General features: G+C 45.6%; 1 protein-coding gene across 6 annotated transcripts in view; it reads left to right on the top strand.

Moving 5' to 3' along the window:
* The window catches only part of LOC137349190 (zinc finger protein 271-like), a 23,815-nt gene extending 3,100 nt beyond the window's left edge, over positions 1 to 20,715 (top strand). Inside the window, exons 2-4 of one of the 6 annotated variants that reach the window (XM_068014617.1) lie at positions 53 to 175; positions 8,789 to 9,428; positions 17,364 to 20,715. In XM_068014617.1, coding sequence (XP_067870718.1) covers positions 8,815 to 9,428; positions 17,364 to 18,039 — 1,290 coding nt within the window. In that variant the 5' untranslated portion in view covers positions 53 to 175; positions 8,789 to 8,814 and the 3' untranslated portion in view covers positions 18,040 to 20,715. The other 5 variants (XR_010969277.1, XR_010969275.1, XR_010969276.1 and 2 more) reach the window with 5 other exon arrangements.
* Positions 20,716 to 21,153: the final 438 nt, after the last annotated feature.

Below are 21,153 nucleotides of genomic sequence, written 5' to 3'. Positions count from 1 at the left end.
TGAATTTATATCCTGGACTGATAGTGATGGCTTTTGTAAACTCCTCTTACAGGATATTACAAGGGGAGGATTTGCAGACATGAAGCTTAAACCAAGCATCACATCAAGATTTAACAGAATTACTCGATTCATCAGGACCTGACTATCATCGGCCTTTGAATGTGGAAGGAAAAAGGTTTGTCTGTTCTGTCTGTGGGAAAAGATTTTGAGTATTAGTGTGACTAGAAAAGCACTGAGATACACAAAGCCCTGGTTAGACCACACCTGGAGTAGTGTGTTCAGTTCTGGGCACCACACCTTGGAGGGAGTGCAGCATAGATTTACCTGAGTAGAAATATAAAAACAGATACTAAGAGTTTCTATAGATATTCAAAACAGAAAAGAGTTAACATAGTGAGCATTGTTCCTATGGAAAGTGAGTCTGGGGAATTGATAGGGCTATCAACATCCTAGGGGCTACCATTGACCGATAACTGAACTGGAGTAGCCATATAAATACCGTGGCTACAAGAGCAGGTCAGAGGCTAGGAATCTTGCGGCGAGTAATTCACCTCCTGACTCCCCAAAGCCAGCCCACAATCTACAAGGCACAAGTCAGGAGTGTGATGGAATACTCTCCACTTGCCAGGATGGGTGCAGCTCCAACAACACTCAAGAAGCTCGACACCATCCAGGACAAAGCAGCCCGCTTGATTGGCACCCCATCCATCAACATTCAGTGCCTCCACCACCGACGCACAGTGGCAGCAGTGTATACCATCTACAAGATGCACTGCAGCAATGTACCAAGGCTCCTTCGACAGCACCTTCCAAACACGCGACTTTCTACCAACTAGAAGGACAAGGGCAGCAAATACATGGGAACACCACCACCTGCAAGTTCCCCTCCAAGTCACACACCATCCTGACTTGGAACTATATCGCCGTTCCTTCACTGTCGCTGGGTCAAAATCCTGGAACTCCCTTCCTAACAGCACTGTGGGTGTACCTACCCCACATGGACTGCAACGGTTTAAGAAGGCACCTCACCACCACCTTCTCGAGCAATTAGGGATGGGCAATAAATGCTGGCCTGGCCAGCGACAACCCACATCCCCGTGAATTAATTTTAAAAAAATAAGGAGATGGCAGATGAATTGAACGGGTATTTTGCATCAGTCCTTCACCATAGACGATACAATAACATCCCAGAAATAACTTAATCAGGAAATGGAAGGGAGGGAGGAACTCAGGAAAATTACAATCACCAGGGAAGTGATGCTGAACAAATTGTTGGAGCTGCGGGCTGAGAAGTCCCCGGGACCTGATGGACTTCATCCTAGGTTCTTAAAAGAAGTGGCTCGTGAGATAGTTGATGCATTGGTTTTAATTTTCCAAAATTCCCTAGATTCAGGGAAGGTTCCCATTAGATTGGAAAATAGCCAATGTAACTCCTTTATTCAAAAAGGGAGGGAGACAGAAAGAAGGAAACTACAGGCCAGTTAGCTTAACATCTGTCTTAGGTAAAATATTAGAAGCTATTATTAAAGATGTAATAGCAGAGCACTTAGAAAAATTCAAGGTAATCAGTCAGAGTCAACATGGTTGTGTGAAAGTCATGTTTAACCAATTTATTGGAGTTCTTTGAAGAAGTAACATGTTCTGTGGATAAAGGGAAACCAGTGGATGTACTGTACTTAGATTTCCAGAAGGCCATTTGATAAGGTGCCAAATCAAAGGTTATTGCGGAAAATAAAAGGTCATGGTGTAGGAGGTAACATTTTGGCATGAATAGAAGATTGGCTAACTAACAGGAAATAGTAGACATAAATGGGTCATTTTCTGGTTGGCAAGATGTAACGAGTGGTGTGCCACAGGCATCAGTGCTGGGGCCTCAACTTTTTATAATTTATATAAAAGACTTGGATGAAGTGACCGAAGATATAGTTGCTAAATTTGCTGATGACACAAAGATAGGTAGGAAAGTAACTTGTGAAGGGGACATAAGGAGGCTACAAAGGGATATAGATTGGTTAAGTGAGTGGGCAAAGTTCTGGCAAATGTGGGAAAATATGAAATTGTCCATTTTGGCAGGAAGAATAAAAAAGAAGCATATTATCTAAATGGTGAGAGATTGCAGAACTCAGATGCAGAGGGATCTGGGTGTCCTAATGCACGAATCGCAAAAGGTTAGTATACAGGTCCAGCGCGTAATTAGGAAAGCTAATAGAATGTTATCATTTATTGTGAGGGGAATTGAATACAAAAGTAGGGAGGTTATGTTTCAGTTATACAGGGCATTGGTGTGACCACATCTGGAGTACTGTGTACAGTACTGGTCTCCTTATTTAAGTAAAGATGTAAATGCATTGGAAGCAGAACTGAGAAGGTTTACCAGACTAATGCAGGAATGGGCAGATTGGCTTATAAAGAAAGATTGGACGGGCTAGGCTTGTATCCGCTGGAGTTTAGAAGAGTAAGAGATATCTTGATTGAAACATTTAAGATCCTGAGGGGTCTTGCTAGGGTGGATGTGGAAAGGATGTTTCCTCTTGTGCCAGAATCTCCAAGGAGAACGGCCCTCAGCTTCTCCAATCTAATCTTGTAGGTAAATTCCCTCATACCAGGCACCATTCTAGTAAATCTTCTCTGCACCTTTTCAAGGACCCTCACATCCTTCCTAAAGTGTGACAATCAGAACTGGACACAATACTCCAGTTATGGCCAAAGCAGAGATTTATAAAGATTCAGCATAACTACCCTGCTTTTGCATTCAATACCTCCATTTATGAAGCTCAAGATCCCAAATGCTTTGCCTACTACTCTCAATATGTCCTGCCGCCTTTAGTGAGCTATGCATATGAACCCCCAGGTCCCCCTCTCCTTCAAACTGTTCCATTAGGTGTACATTGCCTTGCCCTATCCCTTCTGCCAAAATGCATCTCCTCACCATGAGGGTTGTATTCCCTAGAATTTAGAAGATTAAGTGGTGAGCTGATCAAAAATTTTCAAGGTATTAGAACTGACAGTATAGATCAGGGGTGTCCATCCTTTTCCCGTGAGGGGCCACATTATAATTTTTGCTCTATATAAGGGGCAGGTGAGCAACTTTCAGAAAGATTAAAGGTATCAGAAATTTATTTTACTATTAATCAAAACCACAAAAAATGTGCATTTTTGGGAACAAGGTTTAAGTGAGAAGACTAATTTATTAACTCATTGCTATGTTGAACACTGATTTAGTGAGTACCTGACATTGATTTTGCTTGCAGTGTTAGACAGTGTCTGCCTGCATGCTTGATGTAGTGATGCAGAGTATTCTGGATCGATGTCTGTCTTTCAGGGGTGATCTTGATTGCTCTCTCTCCCCTCTGTCACCCTCTCTGCCTCTGCCTGTCCCTCCCTCCCTCCCTCCCTCCCTCCCTCCCTCTCTCTCTCTCTCTCCCTCCCTCCCTCCCTCTCCCCTCTGTCTCTCTGTTTGACTCTCCATCTCTGCCTCAGTCTGTCTGTCTCTCTCTCTCTCTGGCTGTCTGTCTCTCTGTCTGTGTCTGTCTCTCTCCGTGTCTGTCTCTCTCTCGCTCTCTCTTTGTCTCTCTCTCTCTCTCTTTGTCTCTCCCTCTCTCTGTCTTTCTCTGTGTGTGTGTGTCTCTCTCTCTCTCACACTCTCTGTCTGTGTTTCTCTCTCTCACTCTCTCTGTCTCACTCTCTCTCACACTCTCTCACTCACACACACTCTCACTCTCTCTCTCTCTCACACTCTCTCTCACACACACACTCTGACTCTCTCACACTCACACACTCTGACTCTCTCACTCTCACACTCTCTGACTCTCTCTCTCTCTCTCTCTCATTCTCTCTCAGTCTCACTCTCTCACTCTCACACTCTCTCACTCTGTGTATCTTTGTAACTGCGTGTCTCTGTCAGTTGTCACGGAACTATTTTTTTCTCCTCAGTTTAAAAACTGTATGCCTTTAAGACTCGGTCTAAAACCAGTCTACCTTTAAGACAGAGAGAGAGCTTTTTATTTCTTGAGAACAGTGTGCCACAGCAAGCCTGTTCCCTAGGTAACAGCAGGAGACAAGCTGTAATGTTTCAATTTGACTGTTTGCAGGGACTGGCTGAAACCAGTCTGAACTGGGACCCGAACGAATTGTGCTTATTAAAAAGAAGCTGTCTTTATCTCAGCAGAGAAAATCTACATTGAGCTCAGACTGTGTTTGCCAAAGAAAGAAAAAACTCTGGAAAGAACATTTTCAGTGTTGGAGGTAGTAAATTCCATTTTACTTCGAAATTCCAAGAAGTCCCTGCTACAGAAGTAACTCTCTCTATTGCCTGTTTGTGTTTGCTGGAATTCTCAGTAATGTTTCCACCAAAAGACTGCCAATTTAAAATTCAAGTAGACCTATTGCTGTGCTCCTCGTTGAAAGATCTGTGTGATGCCTTTTGCAGCTGAAATACTTTGAATGCCTATCTATTAAAGGCTGTTTCATCAAATTCGCCTGGAGATTTCGAGTGGCATCTGATTTTTCTACTCTGGGACACTTCATCAACTGGGAACGTAACCCACCAGGACTTACAACCCAGCCACTTAGTTTATTCTTAAGAAACACCATTTTTAAAACTGGTTAACTGTTGATTTTTAAATGTATGTGAGTGTGAATGGGGAAGTTAGTATAAGTAAGAAGTTATAACGTCTTTAGACATAAATTTATCTTATTAGTGTTTAAAATATAGTTTATTAATAAATAGTCAATTTGTTGTGGTCTAAAGATACCTGTTTTGGTGTATTTTATTCTGGGGGTTAATAGTGTTTAATTTGGCTGTTTTCTGGTAGGTGGCAAACTTCAGTAATACACTGAGACCTGTGGAGTATTGGGACTGAATTAACAGTGCATGACTCCCGCCTCAGTTGCAACACTGTCTGTCTTTCTCTGTCTCTGTGTATCTTTGTTTCTCTCTGCCTCTGTCTGTGTGTGTGTGTCTCTCTCTCTCTTCCGCGCCCCCCCCCCCCCACCCCGTGACCTTCCCTCCTCTGTGTTCCCTCAGCACCCTGATCCCAGTTCCCAGTTACCCCAGCACCCTGATCCCAGGGCTGGATTACCCCAGCACCCTGCTCCCAGAGCCAGTGTTCGGCCTGGGGCCTGAACTCACGGCCGGGAAGACTGGACTGGGAATGGAGTTCGGGCAGGAATCACCAGCAGCCAGGCAGCTCAGCCCAGGTGCTGCCATCTTACTAAAGGAGCCAAAATATCAGCTCCTGAAGATTGTCCACCATCTTGGTAAAGAAGGACATGCGCAGTGAGGTGTCTGTGCCGTGTCAGTCGCTAAACGTTGTGGCGGGTCGGATGGAAACCATTGGCAGGCTGGATTCTGGCCCATGGGCCGGATGTTCTGGAGTCTAGAACAAGGGGGCATAGTGTAAAACTTAGAGCCAGACCTTTCAGGAGTGAAGTTAGGAAACACTTCTACTCACGAAGGGTGGTAGAAGTTTGGAACTCTCTTCCACAAACAGCAGTTGATGTGAGATCAATATTAATTTAAAAATTGACAGTGATAGATCTTTGTTAACCAAAGGTAATAATGGATATGGGACAAAGGTGGGTGTAGAGGGTTAGGTCACAGATCAGCTGTGATCCTATTGCATGGTGGAACAGGCTCGAGAGGCTAAATGGCCAACTCCTAGAATCATAGAAACTTACAGCACACGAGGCCATTCAACCCTTTGTGCTTGTGCTGGCTCTTTGAAAGAACAGTCGTGCTTAGTCCCACACACCCACTTGTTGTTTGTAAGCCTGTAAGTTCCTCATTCTCAAATACCTGTCAACTCCCTTTTAAAATTGCTGATCGAATCAGGTTCCACCATCTTTTCAGGTGGAGCGTTCCAGATCCCGACAACTCTCTGTTGGTGCAGAAACTGCTGAACTCAATGTTGAGTCCGGAAGATTGGAAAGTGCCTAATTGAAAGATGAGCTGCTGTTCCTTGAGCTCCCATTGAGCTTCATTGGAACAGTGCAGGAGGCCGAGGTCAGAGTGGGACGGAGAATTAAAATGGCAAGTGACCGGAAACTCAGGGTCACGCCTGCAGACTGAACGGAGGTTCCTCAAAGTGATCACACAATCTGCATTTTTTTTTTCTCAATACAGAACAGACCACATTGTGAGCAGTGAATATAATATAGTAAATTGCAAGAAGTACAAGTAAATCACTGTCTGGCTTTATCCTACAAAACCCTGAGAATAGTTCAAAGTGAGCTACTTTATTTGAAGAGTAAAGGTTACAAAGTAAAGCAAACAAGAATATTAAACTCCACCCCAGCGATAAAGATCGATGAACATCAGATATAAACCCACTGTCAGAATGAACATGGTTCAGACCTGGATGTGATTAACAGCAGAATCCAATCCCTGCAGTCACTTGTGAACTCGCTGGTGTGTACAGAGGTTCGCTGACTGAGTGAATCGCTTCCCACACACTGAGCAGGTGAACAGCCTCTCCTCAGTGTGAATATGCCGATGAGTTCCCAGTTCAGAGGGGTAAACAAATTCCTTCCCACAGTCCCCACACTTCCTGGGTTTCTTCCCAGAGTGACTGAGCTTGTGATTCGACAGGCCAGACGATCGGGTAGAGAGAGAGATTCAGCACTGAAACAGGCCCTTCAGCCCACCGAGTCTGTGCCGACCATCAACCACCCATTTATACTAATCCTACACTAATTCCATATTCCTACCACATCCCCACCTGTCCCTATATTTCCCTACCACCTACCTATACTAGGGGCAATTTATAATGGCCAATTTACCTATCAACCTGCAAGTCTTTGGCATGTGGGAGGAAACCGGAGCACCCAGAGGAAACCCACGCAGACACAGGGACAACTTGCAAACTCCACACAGGCAGTACCCAGAATTGAACCCGGGTCGCTGGAGCTGTGAGGCTGCGGTGCTAACCACTGCGCCACCCATAAAGCCTCATCCACACACAGAACACGTGTACAGTTTATCCACGCTGTGAATGGGGCTTTTTGCTCTCCTTCAAAGTCCAATGATGTTCATGGCCTGATGAATCGAGTGATTGTGTCAGATTTTGATGTGATGTTTGGTTTGATTTTATCTGTTCCAGTTCTGTGGGATGTAAACTGTAACCCTGGCACTTACCAACACCTTCAGGATAGATGGTGAGAAACCCACTGTGTGCAGAGTGAGAATAAAATCAATGTCTGTAAATCCTCTCCTGATCCCCAGTAAAAGGCATTGACAAAAGTCATCACTGTCAGAACAGAAAATTTTAGTTTCTATGGAACATTTTATCCTCTTTTGTTCCCCCAAAGCTGTAAATCCCTGTCCCACACACTCTCCCTCCTCCCTGTGCTGAAATCCAAACCCATTGCACCATCTGCACCGTTTCTTCCCTCCACTGCCAGTTTTTTCCCTCCCTTTACTCTGGCTGGTGTAACAATTTTTTTTTTGGATTTAAACTTGGGATTCTGTGTTTTTTAAAACTGCAAAAGGATTTCAGTGGGCATTGAGACACCTGCAAATAGCTGAACTTTATGGATGTTTTGAAAGGAAGTTCAACAAAAGCTGAACTGGTAAACAAGGACTGGAAGGCAGGTAATTTCAAGGAAACCAGCAGGGTGTTGGCCTCAGAGCTACCCTCTGTTACAACAAGAATTTATGACTGGGCATGAGACCTGTTTCAGGAAGGTTTTGGTTTCAGTTTGGAACTTTAAAAAGCCTGTGAGTTTGGACAAAAAGCAGGCATTTGAAATTTGATTTTGACCTGCCTGGAGATCAGAAGACCCAGAAAAATCCTGCATCTCCTGATTTCAAATGTGGCAGATTCCTATTGCCTCCTGTCTCTGAAGAATCCCTGCATCAAGATGTACTGTGACCTCTTGGGTTTAAGAAATCCTGAATATTGGAAGAAACCTTTTCCTGCTATACTGCTGCTATAAGACCTAAGGAGATCCTCGTTGCTGCACACCTGATGGAAGGCCTTATGTGAAGCCTTCTGCTGTCGAAGTTCTTTGGCCTACTCATCACAGACTGTTCAACAAACTCACCTGGAAAATCTTTGAGTAGCATCCAACTATTCGACTTTGGGACACCTCGCCAAACTGAAGCTCTTCCTTCCAGATCGTGACAGACTAAATTTTTTATTATTCCTTTCATTCCTATGAAACAGCTGTGCGCAAAAATCCTTTATTTTTTCCCGGTTAACTGTTTTTTGTTTTGGATGTATGTGCGTGTGCATGAGGGCTAGGAAAAATAAGGAGCTTTAATATCTCAATTTGTACTTGGGTTTACTTCATCATTGGTTAAGACTGGGTTTTATAATAGACTGTTAATTTTTGTTGATTAAAGAAACCTGGTTGGTGTGCTTTATTCTGGGAACAAATAGATATCTAATTGGCTGTTTCGGTAAGTGGGAAAATTTATTGATATGCTGTGACGTGGAGAAGTGGGACTGAATTAACAGTGCGCTCCTCCCACCTTGGTCATAACACTGCCTTCAGTTCTCCAGTCCCTGTGTGCAGAGTGAGAATAAAATCAAGGAGCCAATGATTTTCTCTCCAGGTCACTGGGACCCTGAAGCCCCACCCATTCTCTGTTCTGGCCCCACAAATTACCAGATTCATTCAGCTCAATTTCACAACCTATCTTTGTATTTTTTTTGTGGGTTCTCTCTCACTCCCTTTTTTCCTGTTTTAAATTCATTTTACAGGGTATTAGAAAGGGAGGATTTCCGGATGGGAATCTCAAACTAAACATCACGGCAAGATCTGACAGAGTCACTTGTTTCATCAGGTTTGGAATATCATTGACATTTGACCATGGAGGCAAAAAGCATTGTTCACAGTGGGGAGAAACCGTACACATGTTGTGTGTGTGGACGAGGCTTCAGCCGATCATCTGGCCTATCGAAACACAAGCGCAGTCACACTGGGGAGAAGCCGTGGAAATGTGGGGACTGTGGCAAGGAATTCAGTTACCCATCTGAGCTGGAAACGCATCGACACAGTCACACTGGGGAGTGGCCGTTCACCTGCTGTGTGTGTGGGAAGGGATTCACTCAGTCGTCCAAACTACTGAGACACCAGCGAGTTCACACCGGGGAAAAACCGTTCACCTGCCCCACGTGTGAGAAGAGATTTGCTGATTCATCCGCCCTGCTGACACACCAGCGTGTTCACACCAGGGAGAGGTCGTTCACCTGCTCCCTGTGTGGGAAGGGATTCACTCAGTCATCCAAACTGCTGAGACACCAGCGAGTTCACAGTGGGGAGAAACCATTCACCTGCTCTGTGTGTAGGAAGGGATTCACTTGTTCAGCTGCCCTGCTGAGACACCAGCGAGTTCACACTGGGGAGAGGCCGTTCACCTGCTCTGTATGTGGGAAGGGATTCACTCAGTCATCAAACTTGCTGAGACACCAGCAAGTTCACAGGTGATTACAGGGGTTGGATTCTGCTGTTATTGCTGCTGTTAATCACATCCAGGACTGAACCAGGATCATTCTGACAGTTGGGGTTTATTTCTGATGTCGGTTGCCCCTCTTGGACTGAGCGTGTGCCCCACAGCATCTCTCATTCATGTGTGAATAGACCATCATGTCTGCAAACCTCATTTTCAATTTAAATCCACTCAGTAAATGTACTGAACAAAAGATGAACAATAAACAGATCACAGGCCAATCCTGCAGCTCAATATCGACAGGAGAAAGTCTGTTCTTTAGCTGAAGAACGAGGCTGTTTAAGCTCTGAATGTTTGTAAGCAGCAGCAGACTTGAGCTGTTTGATAGACAGGCTGTTCACAGCTGTTAACATGTCAGATATTGAAGGAATTACTCTTAAAGTAAACTCACCAATTTATAACCTCAGACTCCGGTCCCTGCTGTAATTCATACTGAGCATCCATTAGTGCTGATTTACAGTCAATCACTGAATAGACTTTTTAACCTATACTTGTTTTTGTGAAATACTCTCCCTATTAGTGCTGAACTGCTGGATAACTCTGATTACATTTCTATGTGTTTATACATGTCTATAAAGTGTCTGTGTGCCCAGATTTAACTAAGTTGTGATTTGTAACCAATAAATGATGTTTCGGGCATGACTTGTAGTCTGGTATCTTGGTGATTTGTCAAGAAAGATTTAATTCACTCACTCAGCAGCTTGAGAGGAACCAGACTGAGGTTTAATGAACATAAGAAATAGGAGCTGGAGGAGGCCATTTGGCCCTTCGAGTCTGTTCTGCCATTCACCAAGATCATGGCTGATCTTCTACCTCAACTCCACCTTCCCGCACTATCCCCAAATCCCTTAATTCACTCAGTACCCAAAAATCTATCAATCTCTGTCTTAAATATATTCAACGACTGAGCATCCACAGCTCCCTGGGGTAGACAATTCCAAAGATTAACAACACTTTGAGTGAAGACATTTCTCCTCATTTCAGTCCTAAATGGCCGACCCCTTATCCTGAGACTGCAGTAGATACATTCCAACGAGTAAGAAAATTTCCGAGGGAAGGCCCCACTATCCGTGGTTAACTAAAAAAGTTAAGCATAGTATCAATTTAAAGAAAAATATAGGAAAACAAAGGAAACTACAGTCCAGTTAGCTTAACGTGTGTTAGGGAAAATTTTAGAAGCTATTATTAAAGATGTTATAGCAGGGCATTTAGAAAAATTCAAGGTAATCAGGCAGAGTCAATATGGTTTTGGGAAAGGGAAATCATGTTTAACCAGTTTATTGGAGTTCTTTGAAGGAGTTACATGTGCTGTGGATAAAGGGAAACCAGTGGATGTATTGCACTTCGATTTCCAGAAGGCATTGGATAAGGTGCCAAATCAAAGGTTATTGCAGAAAATAAAAGCTCATAGTGCAGGGGTAACATATTGGCATTGATATGGGTCATTTTCTGGTTGGCAAGATGTAACAAGTGGTGTGTCACAGGGATCTTGCTGGGGCCTCAACTTTTTACAATTTATATAAATGACTTAGATGAAGTGACCGAAGGTATGTTTGAAAAATTTGCTGATGACACAAAGATAGGTAGGAAAGTAACTTGTGAAGACAACGTAAGGAGGTTACAAAGGGATATAGATAGGTTAGGTGAGTGGGCAAAGACCTGGCAAATGGAGTATAATGTGGGAAAGTGTGAAATTGTCCACTTTGGCAGGAAGAATAAAAAAGAAGCATATTATCTAAATGGTGAGAGATTGCAGAGCTCTGAGATGCGGAAGGATCTGGGTGTCCCAGTGCAAGAATCGCAAAAGGTTAGTATGCAGGTCCAGCAAGTAATTAAGCAAGCTAATAAAATGTTATCGTTTATTGTGAGGGGAACTGAAGCAGTCCGTGTAGAATTGCAGCAAGACATGGACAATATCCAGGCTTGGGCTGATAAGCGTCAAATAACATTTGCGCCACACAAGTGCCAGGCAATGACCATCTCCAACAAGAGAGAATCTAACCATCTCCCCTTGACATTCAATGGCATTACCATCGCTGAATCCCCCACTATCAACATCCTAGGGGCTACAGTGACCAGAAACTGAACTGGAGTAACCATGTAAATACTGTGGCTACAAGAGCAGGTCAGAGGCTAGGAATCCTGAGGCGGGTAACTCACCTCCTGACTCCCCAAAGCCTATCCACCATCTACAAGGCACAAGTCAGGAGTATGATGGAATACTCTCCACTTGGGTGCAGCTCCCAAGAAGCTTGACACCATGCAAGACAAAGCAGCCCGTTTGATTGGCACCCCATCCACAAACGTTCAGATCCTCCACCACCGACGCACAGTGGCAGCAGTGTGTACCATCTACAAGATGCACTGCAGCAAAGCACCAAGGTTCCTTCAACAGCACCTTCCAAACCCACGACCTCTACCAACTAGAAGAACAAGGGCAGTAAATGCATGGAAACACCACCACCTGCAAGTTCCCCTCCAAGTCACAGACCATCCTGACTTGGAACTGTATCGCTGTTCCTTCACTGTCGCTGGGTCAAAATCCTGGAACTCCCTTCCTAACAGCACTGTGGGTGTACCTACACCACATCGACTGCAGCAGTTCAAGAAGTCAGCTCACCACCACCTTGTCAAGGGCAATTAGGGATGGGCAATAAATGCTGGCCTAGTCAGGGACACCCACATCCCATGAATGAATAGAAAAAAAGAAATCCAAAAGTAGGGAGGTTATGCTTCAGCTATACAGGTCATTGGTGAGACCACATCTGGAGTACTGTGAACAGTACTGGTCTCCTTATTTAAGGAAGGATGTAAAAGCGTTGGAGGCAGTCAGAGAAGGTTTAATAAACTAATACTTGGAATGGATGGGTTGTCTCATGAGGAAAGGTTGGATGGGCGAGGCTTTTATCTACTGGAGTTTAGAAGAGTAAGAGGCGACTTGATTGAAAAAGATAAGATTCTGAGGGGCCTTGACAGGGTGGATATGGAAAGGATGTTTCCTCTTGTGGGAGAGTCTAGAACTAGGAGCCACTGTTTAAAAATAAGGGGTCACCCATTGAAGACAGAGATGAGTGGATTTTTTTTCTCTCAGAGGGTCGTGACTCTTTGGAACTCCTTCTCAAAAGGTGTTGGAAGCAGAGTCTTTTAATATTTTTAAGGCAGATTTAGATACATTCTTGATAAGCAAGGGGATGAAAGGTTATCGGGGGTAGGTGGGAATGTGGAGTTGAGGTTACAATCAGATCAACCATGATCTTATTGAAAGGCAGAGCAGGCCCAAGGAGTGGCCTACTTCTGCTCCTAATTCATATGTTGGTTTGAATGGACCCTATCTAACTGCCCCCTCCCTGTGAACAGACCCTGTCTAATTCCCCCCTCCCTGTGAACAGACCCTATCTAACTGCCCCCTCCCTGTGAACAGACCCTGTCTAATTCCCCCCTCCCTGTGAACAGACCCTGTCTAATTCCCCACTCCCTGTGAACAGACCCTGTCTAATTCCCCACTCCCTGTGAACAGACCCTGTCTAATTCCCCCCTCCCTGTGAACAGACCCTGTCTAATTCCCCCCTCCCTGTGAACAGACCCTGTCTAATTCCCCCCTCCCTGTGAACAGACCCTGTCTAATTCCCCCCTCCCTGTGAACAGACCCTGTCTAATTCCCCCCTCCCTGTGAACAGACCCTGTCTAATTACCCCTCCCTGTGAACAGACCCTGTCTAATTCCCCCCTCCCTGTGAACAGACCCTGTCTAATTCCCCCCCTCCCTGTCAACAGACCCTGTCTAATTCTCTAATTTTCTTCAATTCATGTCCAGACCCCTGGCACCTTGTATTCATATCCAGCCAAATGGAGGGACAGACATCGAGCTAGGACATGCAGAGGCTCACTGGTATTCTGTCCCTTCACATACAGGATTATCCCAGCAGCAGACATATCCTTCACTGCTGAAAGGTGTTTCTCCTGTCCCCTCACCCCTATCATTAAACTAGAATCAAAACCTAAGCTTCCCCCTGAACAGGGAACAGACACACAGAAACATTGATTGGCACAGGAACAGGTTGGCGGTGGCCATTCAGCCCTTCAATCCTGTCCTACCAATGTTAGATCATGCCTCTTCTGTCCCTCACCTGCATCTGCCCACAAGAAAGTGGCAGAAACAGTCAGGGAGCAGACACACAGAGAGGGAAATGAAACACTGGGCTAGACTTTGACTTGGTGCAATAGTACAAACCGGGTGGTTGCTTCACATCTCTTTCCTGCTTTTACATCAACACGAGTAAAACTCAGGAGAGATGGAAAGCAGGATCCCTGTTCATTGTCACTTGTACAACACCATGGCACTGAGTCCAAATCTCCCCCAGTGAGAGCCACTGAGACACAGAAACCAGAGATCCAGGGAGAAGGACAGAACTGAGTGAGAGAGAAATAAACAGAGAGGGAGAATCACAGAAACCAGTGATAGGATCTGAGAGCAGGAGGCAGAGATACTGGGATAAATAAAAATAAAATACTGCAAATCTGAAATAAAAACAGAAAGTGCTGGAAATGCTCAGCAGGTCTGGCAGCATCTGTGTTTGTTGTGATCTCCCTGTTTAGATTGTCTCCTGGCTCCGCACTCGGTGTGTCTGCAGCCTGCGAGCCCCGGGCTTTATTAACCCGCCTCCCTCTCACCTGCTGGAACCGCGCTCTCTGCCTCAGTCCTCTGCCGGCCGCGCATGCTCAGCTCACACGGCCCGCCCATCCGGCTGATTGACGGCGGCTGCGACCAGTAGGTAAAGTGGACCAATAGGCATCCAGTTCCGATCAAGGGTCACTGACCTGAAACGTTAACTCTGCTTCTCTTTCTACAGATGCTGCCAGACCTGCTGAGTGGTTCCAGCATTTCTTGTTTTTATTTGAGATTTCCAGCATCCGCAGTATTTTGCTTTTATTACAATAGGTAGAGTGGGCGGGGACTGGAGGACCGGGCGGGCTGACGAAGTAATCGGAGCCTGTGAGGGGCGTGGCGAGAATCAAGGTGCCGGCGGCCCCACCCCCTCCAGGGCCCCCTCTTGCTATTGGTCCGGAGCTGCCGTCAATCAACATGACCTTAAAGACTGTCAGGTCAGAGGCGGGATGACTCGAGGCGCAATGTTTGGAACATGCGCAGTGTGAGTCGCATCTGCAGTCGGAGAGAGGCGGGGAGGATTCGGAAGCACCCGGTGTAGGCCTTAACGCCCTCAGTACGAAGCTCCCAGTCCCGCAGTGAGTAGGGCAGCAGCTGCGAGGCTTCTCCCGGTGACAGGCCCGGGGTTAACGGCCGCCAGATTTCCAGCTCTTTTGGAGGAATTAAAGATTAATAAACTGTAACATCAAAGGAGAAAACTTTAAAGGAAACTGAGCTCAGTTATAAAGGGGCCTGGGGGAGGGGAGGGAGGGAGGAACCATTTGGGACACAGGACAGGGCAGGAGGTCCCCCCTCCCCCACTCCCTGGTTCCACAAAGACTCCCCTTGGACTGGGCCACACCTGGGCAGGGCTGGCTCAAGGTGCAGGAAGCTGCAAGCTGCTAGGCTGAGCTGTGGCCTGGGAGGAGTGGGGGGTTTGACTGACAGGCCTGGGGAGGGGGATATCAGGGCAGGTACACACACTGCTCCCCCTTTTCCTCCTGGGATCTTTTACTGGAGTCGTGTTGCTGAGTGTTTCTAAACTCTGTCTCCCTATCCCGGTAATGTCGGTGGATTGGAGGTTGCTGTGAGTGTTGGACTATGTTGCCTCTCCTCATTCTTCCTCCTTCTCCCACTCCGAGTTCCAGGTGCAGGCTCCGGCGGCACGAAGCACCTGAGACATTAACTCTGTTTCCCTCTCCACAGATGCTGCCCGAACTGCTGAGTATTTCCAGCATTTTCTCTTATTTCAGATTTGCAGCATCCACAGTATTTCACATTTGTTTTGTTGCAGGCATTGCTCACAGAACTAAGTGGAGAAACACAGATGGACCAATTAACAACCAGTTTGTATCGGGATGGCTGTTAGATGTGGAAGTTGGTCCCTGACCACTGTGTAGGTTTTTTTTTTGTTGCATTTGTTTGAACTGGAGTGGAGATGGAGGAGCAGTTGCTGGGTTTAACCTCGAGTACTTTTGAGCCCAATTGGGCCCAGCAATTTCCAATGAGACGTTTCCCCCTCACCCTAGTTCCCCAAAAAATCATGTTCACAGTTTTATATTCAGGTCCTGGGGGTGGGGGATAATGTTCATTTTGTATTGGGGTCTGGAAGGGGAGGTGGGTAATGTTCACTGTTTCATATTCGGGTCTAGGGCTGGATAATGTTCACTGCGGAGCTTCTCCCAGTGACAGGCCTGGGTTAATGGCCACCATCTTTCTCGGGGACAGTGTACAGCAGGGCGCATGCGTGGCCATTCTGGGCCAGGAAGCAGGAGGATAGAATGCTGTTAATTTCTATACCGGACTGACAGTGATGCCTTTTGTAAACTCATTTTACAGGGGTTTAGAAGGGGAGGATTTACACACAGCAAACTCAAACTAAGAGAAACGTTTGTCTTTTCTGAATTTGTGTCCTGGACTGACTGGTGGCTTTTGTTAACTCCTTTTACAGGACCCTGGACACCAGCAGTGAGTGGTTAGGATCTAGAAGTTGCTGCATGAGTGTGTGGTAGAGGCTGCACTCAGCGTTTGTGAAGCCTGCATTACCCGGGGTTTTATAGGAGTCTGGTTGAGGCCGATTCAGTCATGGCTTTCAAAAGGGGATTTGGGTAATTATCTGAAAACAAGAGATTTGCAGGGCTATGAGGAAAAGATTGGGGAGTGGGACTCGCTGAGTGGCTCTTGCAGAGATCCAGCATGGACGTGAAGGGCCAAATGGTCTCCCTCTGTACTGTAACCATTCTATGATGCTATGATTTTAGGTGATGCAGTCCATGTGGTGAAGGTGCTCCCACAATGGTGTTAGGGAAGGAGTTACAGGATTTTCACCCAATGATGATGAAGGAACGGTGATATATGTCCAAGTTAACAACAACTTGGATTTATGTAGCGCCGAATCTGCTCAAGATGTCAGATTTAGATGAGCCCTGATCTCTCGGAGGGTTGTAGGGCTGGAGGAGATTATAGAGATAGTGAGGGGTGAGGGAATGGAGGGATTTGAAAACAAGGATGAGGATTTTAAAATTGAGGTGCTGCTTAACTGGGAGCCATTGTGGTCTTGGTGATCGCGCGAATATGTCATCAGAAGCTGAACTCACAGTTAAGTTACCAAGGTCATGAACAGTCTGGTTCAGCCTTAGCCATTTACAAGGGTGGAGTCAGTGGCTAGGGAGTGGAGTTTGCAGCAGGGACCAAAGACAATGTCTTCAGTCTTCCCAATATTTAAATGGAGGAAATTTCTGTTCATCCAGTCCTGGATGTCAGACAAGTCAGGATGGTGGGTGACGTGGAGGGGAAATTGGAGGTAACTTCGCATATACCTGTTACCCTAATCCTTCTAGATGGTAAAGGATGAGGATTTCAGAGGTTCTATCAAGGTTGCAGTGTAGGTAGAAACTTCCTCTCCTTTTTCCCCCTGCAGCTCTTACAGCTCCCCCGATTTCCCTCCTCCTCACCCCCCCCCCCCCCCCCCCTTCCCCCAAAACTCACTCTCTCCTCTCATAGAGGTCATAGTCTTATGTCGGTTGAGTGGTCCCACAAACTACCAGAGTCATTCAGCTCCATTTCACAACCTGCCCTTGTGCTGTTATGGCTGTTCTCACACTTTTTTTTTCTGTTTAAAATCAATATCATAGGTTATTCGTAGAGAATTTGCAGTCAGGAAACTCAAAGAAACATCGCATCAGGATCTGATGGAGTTGCACAGTTTATCGTAACCTGAATACCATCGGATTTTGAACATGGAAGGAAAAAGCAGCGATCACAGTGGAGAGAAACTGTACACGTGTTCTGTGTGTGGACGAGGTTTCAGCCGATCATCTGGCCTGTCGAAACACAAGCGCGTTCACACTGGGGAGAAACCGTGGAAATGTGGGGACTGTGGGAAGGGATTCAATTACCCATTTCAGCTGGAAACTCATCAGCGCAGTCACACTGGGGAGAGACCGTTCACTTGCTCTGTGTGTGGGAAGGGATTCACTCAGTCAAACAACCTGTTAACACATCAGCGACTTCACACTGAGGAGAGGCCATTCACTTGCTCTGAGTGTGGAAAGGGATTCACTAATTCAACCAACTTGCTGAAACACCAGCACGCTCACACCGGGGAGATGCTGTTCAACTGCTCCATGTGTGGGAAGAGATTTGCTGATTCATCCAACCTGCTGAAACACCAGCGAGTTCACACTGGGGAGAGACCGTTCACCTGTTCTGTGTGTGGGAAGGGATTCACTCAGTCATCCACCCTGGTGACACACCAGCGTACTCACACCAAGGAGAGGCCGTTCACCTGCTCCGTGTGTGGGAAGGGATTTGCTGATTCTTCCAACCTGCTGACACACCGGCGAGTTCACACTGGGGAGAGGCCGTTCACCTGCTCCATCTGTGGGAAGGGATTCACTCAGTCATCCACCCTGCTGACACACCAGCGAGTTCACAAATGACTACAATAATTGGATTCTGCTGTTAATCACATCCAGGACTGAACTATGTTCATTGGGATTTGTTTCTGCTGATGTTAATAATCCCTATAACTGGGCTGGAGTTTAATATTCTGGATAAAAGTCAAATGAATTAGTTTTGTTAAACACACAGTGTGTCAAGTCTTTTAAATATCTCGACACGTAGTTCCTTTTGAAGTGCTCCCCCTCTCCCCTGTCTTCTCCATCGTCTCCTCCAACAAGTGCGAGGAGCTCATGGTCTTCTTTGTCACTCAGATTGAGATCATTCGATCAGTTGGCTCTGCTGCTTCCCTCCCTTCCACTCACCCATTGGGCCAAACTGCATCAAAAACCTCCTCCTTGTCCAAGCCCTGAACCCACATCTTTCTCTAGTTTTTCTCCTATCTCCCCTCAGGCCGTCTCTGAGCTCATCTTGTCCATGAGACCCACCTCCTGCTCCCTCGACCCTATTCCCACTAAACTGCTGACCAGCCACCTTCCCCATGTTAGCTGATATTGTTAACAGTTCTCTCTCTTCAGGTACTGTCCCTCTCTCCTTTAACTCTGCCGTCATTGCCCTCTCCTCAAAAAACGCTTGACCCCACTGCCACCTGTAAACTGCCACCTTCTCCAATCTCCCTTTCCTTTCCAAAGTCCTTTTGTAGGTGTTGTCGTCCCCCAAATCCGTGTCCGACTTTCCCGGAACTCCGTGTTTGAATCCCTCGAAACAGGTTTCCACCCCTGTCACAGTACAGAAACTGCTCTTACAGCCTACGTAACTGAGACAAAGGTAAACTATCCCTCCTCATCCTTTTCAGCTTGTCCACAGCCTCTCACATGGTTGACCACACATTCCTTCTCCAACACCTCTCCACTGTTAGCCAGCTGAGTGGGACTGCACCCTCTTGGTTCCATTCTTGTCTATCTCATCGTAGCTGTAGTATTGGCTGCAATGTATTCTCTTCCCACTCCTGCACAGTTACCTCTGGTGTCCTCCAAGGATCTATCCTTGGCCCCCTCCTATTTCTCACCTACATGCTGTCCCTCACTAACACCATCTGAAATCACAGCATTAATTTTCACATGAACGCTGATGGCACCTGTTGTGTTATTGTGTCCTCAACACAAATGTACCAAACACTCTGATGATGAATGGTGAGTTGAATGAAGGGTTCTTTATGAACAGACTTACAGGGGAGGACTAAGATACATATGCTGACTATTGACTAACACTGCTCCAACTGCGATATATATTGGCTTGCATCACTTCCTGTGATGTATACCAAACTATTTGCCTATTCAACAATATGTTAACTGGTACATTAGCAGTTAAAACAATATCACAATACCTTTAAATGAGAATTTCATAAATTATATGCGATGTACATCAAGAAATAAGATAATTGTGAACAATATTTACACATGTATTGACTCTCAGTCATCAGTCAAGAGTCTCTGAAATATACAGGTGGTCTGCTGACTCGATCTTGTAACTCTGAAACTGCTGAGATCTGGAATTGTCAACTCTTGACTCATCGGTTTGATTGACAATTATCTTGTACTTGAGTGTTGTACATGTCATTTTTCTGATCTTCCTTCTTGAATGTGAATGTGTTCTTGATGCTACAGGAGTTTCAGACATGATGCTGTTGGATAACTCTCCCAGCTGACATCTATTTCTTCTCAATGTTGCTCCATTCAGGGTAGTTATCTGCTATGACGGTGGCTCGTTACAGATCTTGGATCCTTGCGCAGGATACCATGTCTTCTCTTGTGGGTGGGTCACTCTGACCTTTTGTTCAATCTGTAGAGAAGGTAAATCCGTGCCTCCTTGCTCATGTGTGACTTTCATTTTTTTTCTTGCCTCGCAACCAATTTGTCTTGGATTGACAATGATCTGGTCAAGTGAGGGCTCTGAAGAGTCGATTTTATTTATTTTTCAAACATGATCTCTGCTGGGATGGTAATTCTGTGTCTAATGGTGTTGCTCAAAGGTGCAATATGGTTATCCTGATTTCAGAGTTAGTGACTTTACTCCCCGCACCATCCTTTCTGCCAGAGTGTTCGAGCTCGGGTAATGTGGGGATGACGTAATGTGATTTACAGCCCACTTTGCGCACATGTCTTGAAATGGCTTACTGGTGCACTGAGGGCCGTTATCTGACACTGTCTCCTCCGGGGAACCAAAAAGACTAAAACTTGCACTCATCGTGTTTGCTACTGATGTGTTTTATGTATCCCGCAATTGGCGAATGATGGGGAACTTGGAGAAGTAGTCGGATAATCAATAGAAAATCCTCACCTTTAACAGTAAACAGGTCAGTGGTTATTCGTGACCCTGGATGTGACAGAACATCATGTGGATGAAGTGGCTCTCTGTGTTGGCTCGGTTGATGCTCTTCACATGCATCGCACATCCTCACTGCTCGGTCTGTCACTGTTGATTCCTGGCCAATAAACTCTCGTGTGCAAGTCGTTTTGACTCTTCAATGCCATTGTGACCGTGATGTAATTGTGTAAGGTTATCCTGACAAAATGTTTTCAAAATCAACACTTATCTTCCTCTTACAAAATGCCACTGGATAGTCCTAATTTGTCAAAAATGTTCTGCGATCTGCAGGAACCTCTTGCATTGTTGCTGGCCAACCACTGATGATGAGTTGCCATAATGCCTTTAAGACGGGATCTTTAGAAGTCTCCTCTGGGAACGCTTCATGTTTTTTTTTCTGTCCAAATCGCATTCGATCGATATTCTTCCAGCTCCAAATCAGTTTCGTCTACTTGCACATCGAGCAGAATGTCTTCTCGTTTCTTGGGATTGGATAGTCTGCTCAATGTGTCAGACGTAACTATGAGGTTTCCAGGTTTATATCGAATCTTGCAGTCATACCCCTTTGTAGTCGAGGTGGTGCAAGGTGAGTGCTTTTTTACAAAAACGTTGCCAATGGCTTGTAGTCAATCTTAACAACAAAGCGTTTGCCAAATAGGTATGTACAAAATCTGGTGATACTGAAATAGTAAAGCTAATGTTTCACGCTCAATGTTTGAATAGTTCACTTGAGTGGGTGATAAACTTTTGGGACCGAATGCAATTGGTCTACCTTCCTCAAGATCCTT

This window comes from Heterodontus francisci, chromosome 34 (genome assembly GCF_036365525.1).
Source record: "Heterodontus francisci isolate sHetFra1 chromosome 34, sHetFra1.hap1, whole genome shotgun sequence".
Lineage (NCBI taxonomy): Eukaryota > Metazoa > Chordata > Chondrichthyes > Heterodontiformes > Heterodontidae > Heterodontus > Heterodontus francisci.
The sequence above is the reverse complement of the archived record's forward strand: the minus strand, read 5'-3'. Positions and strand labels throughout refer to the sequence as shown.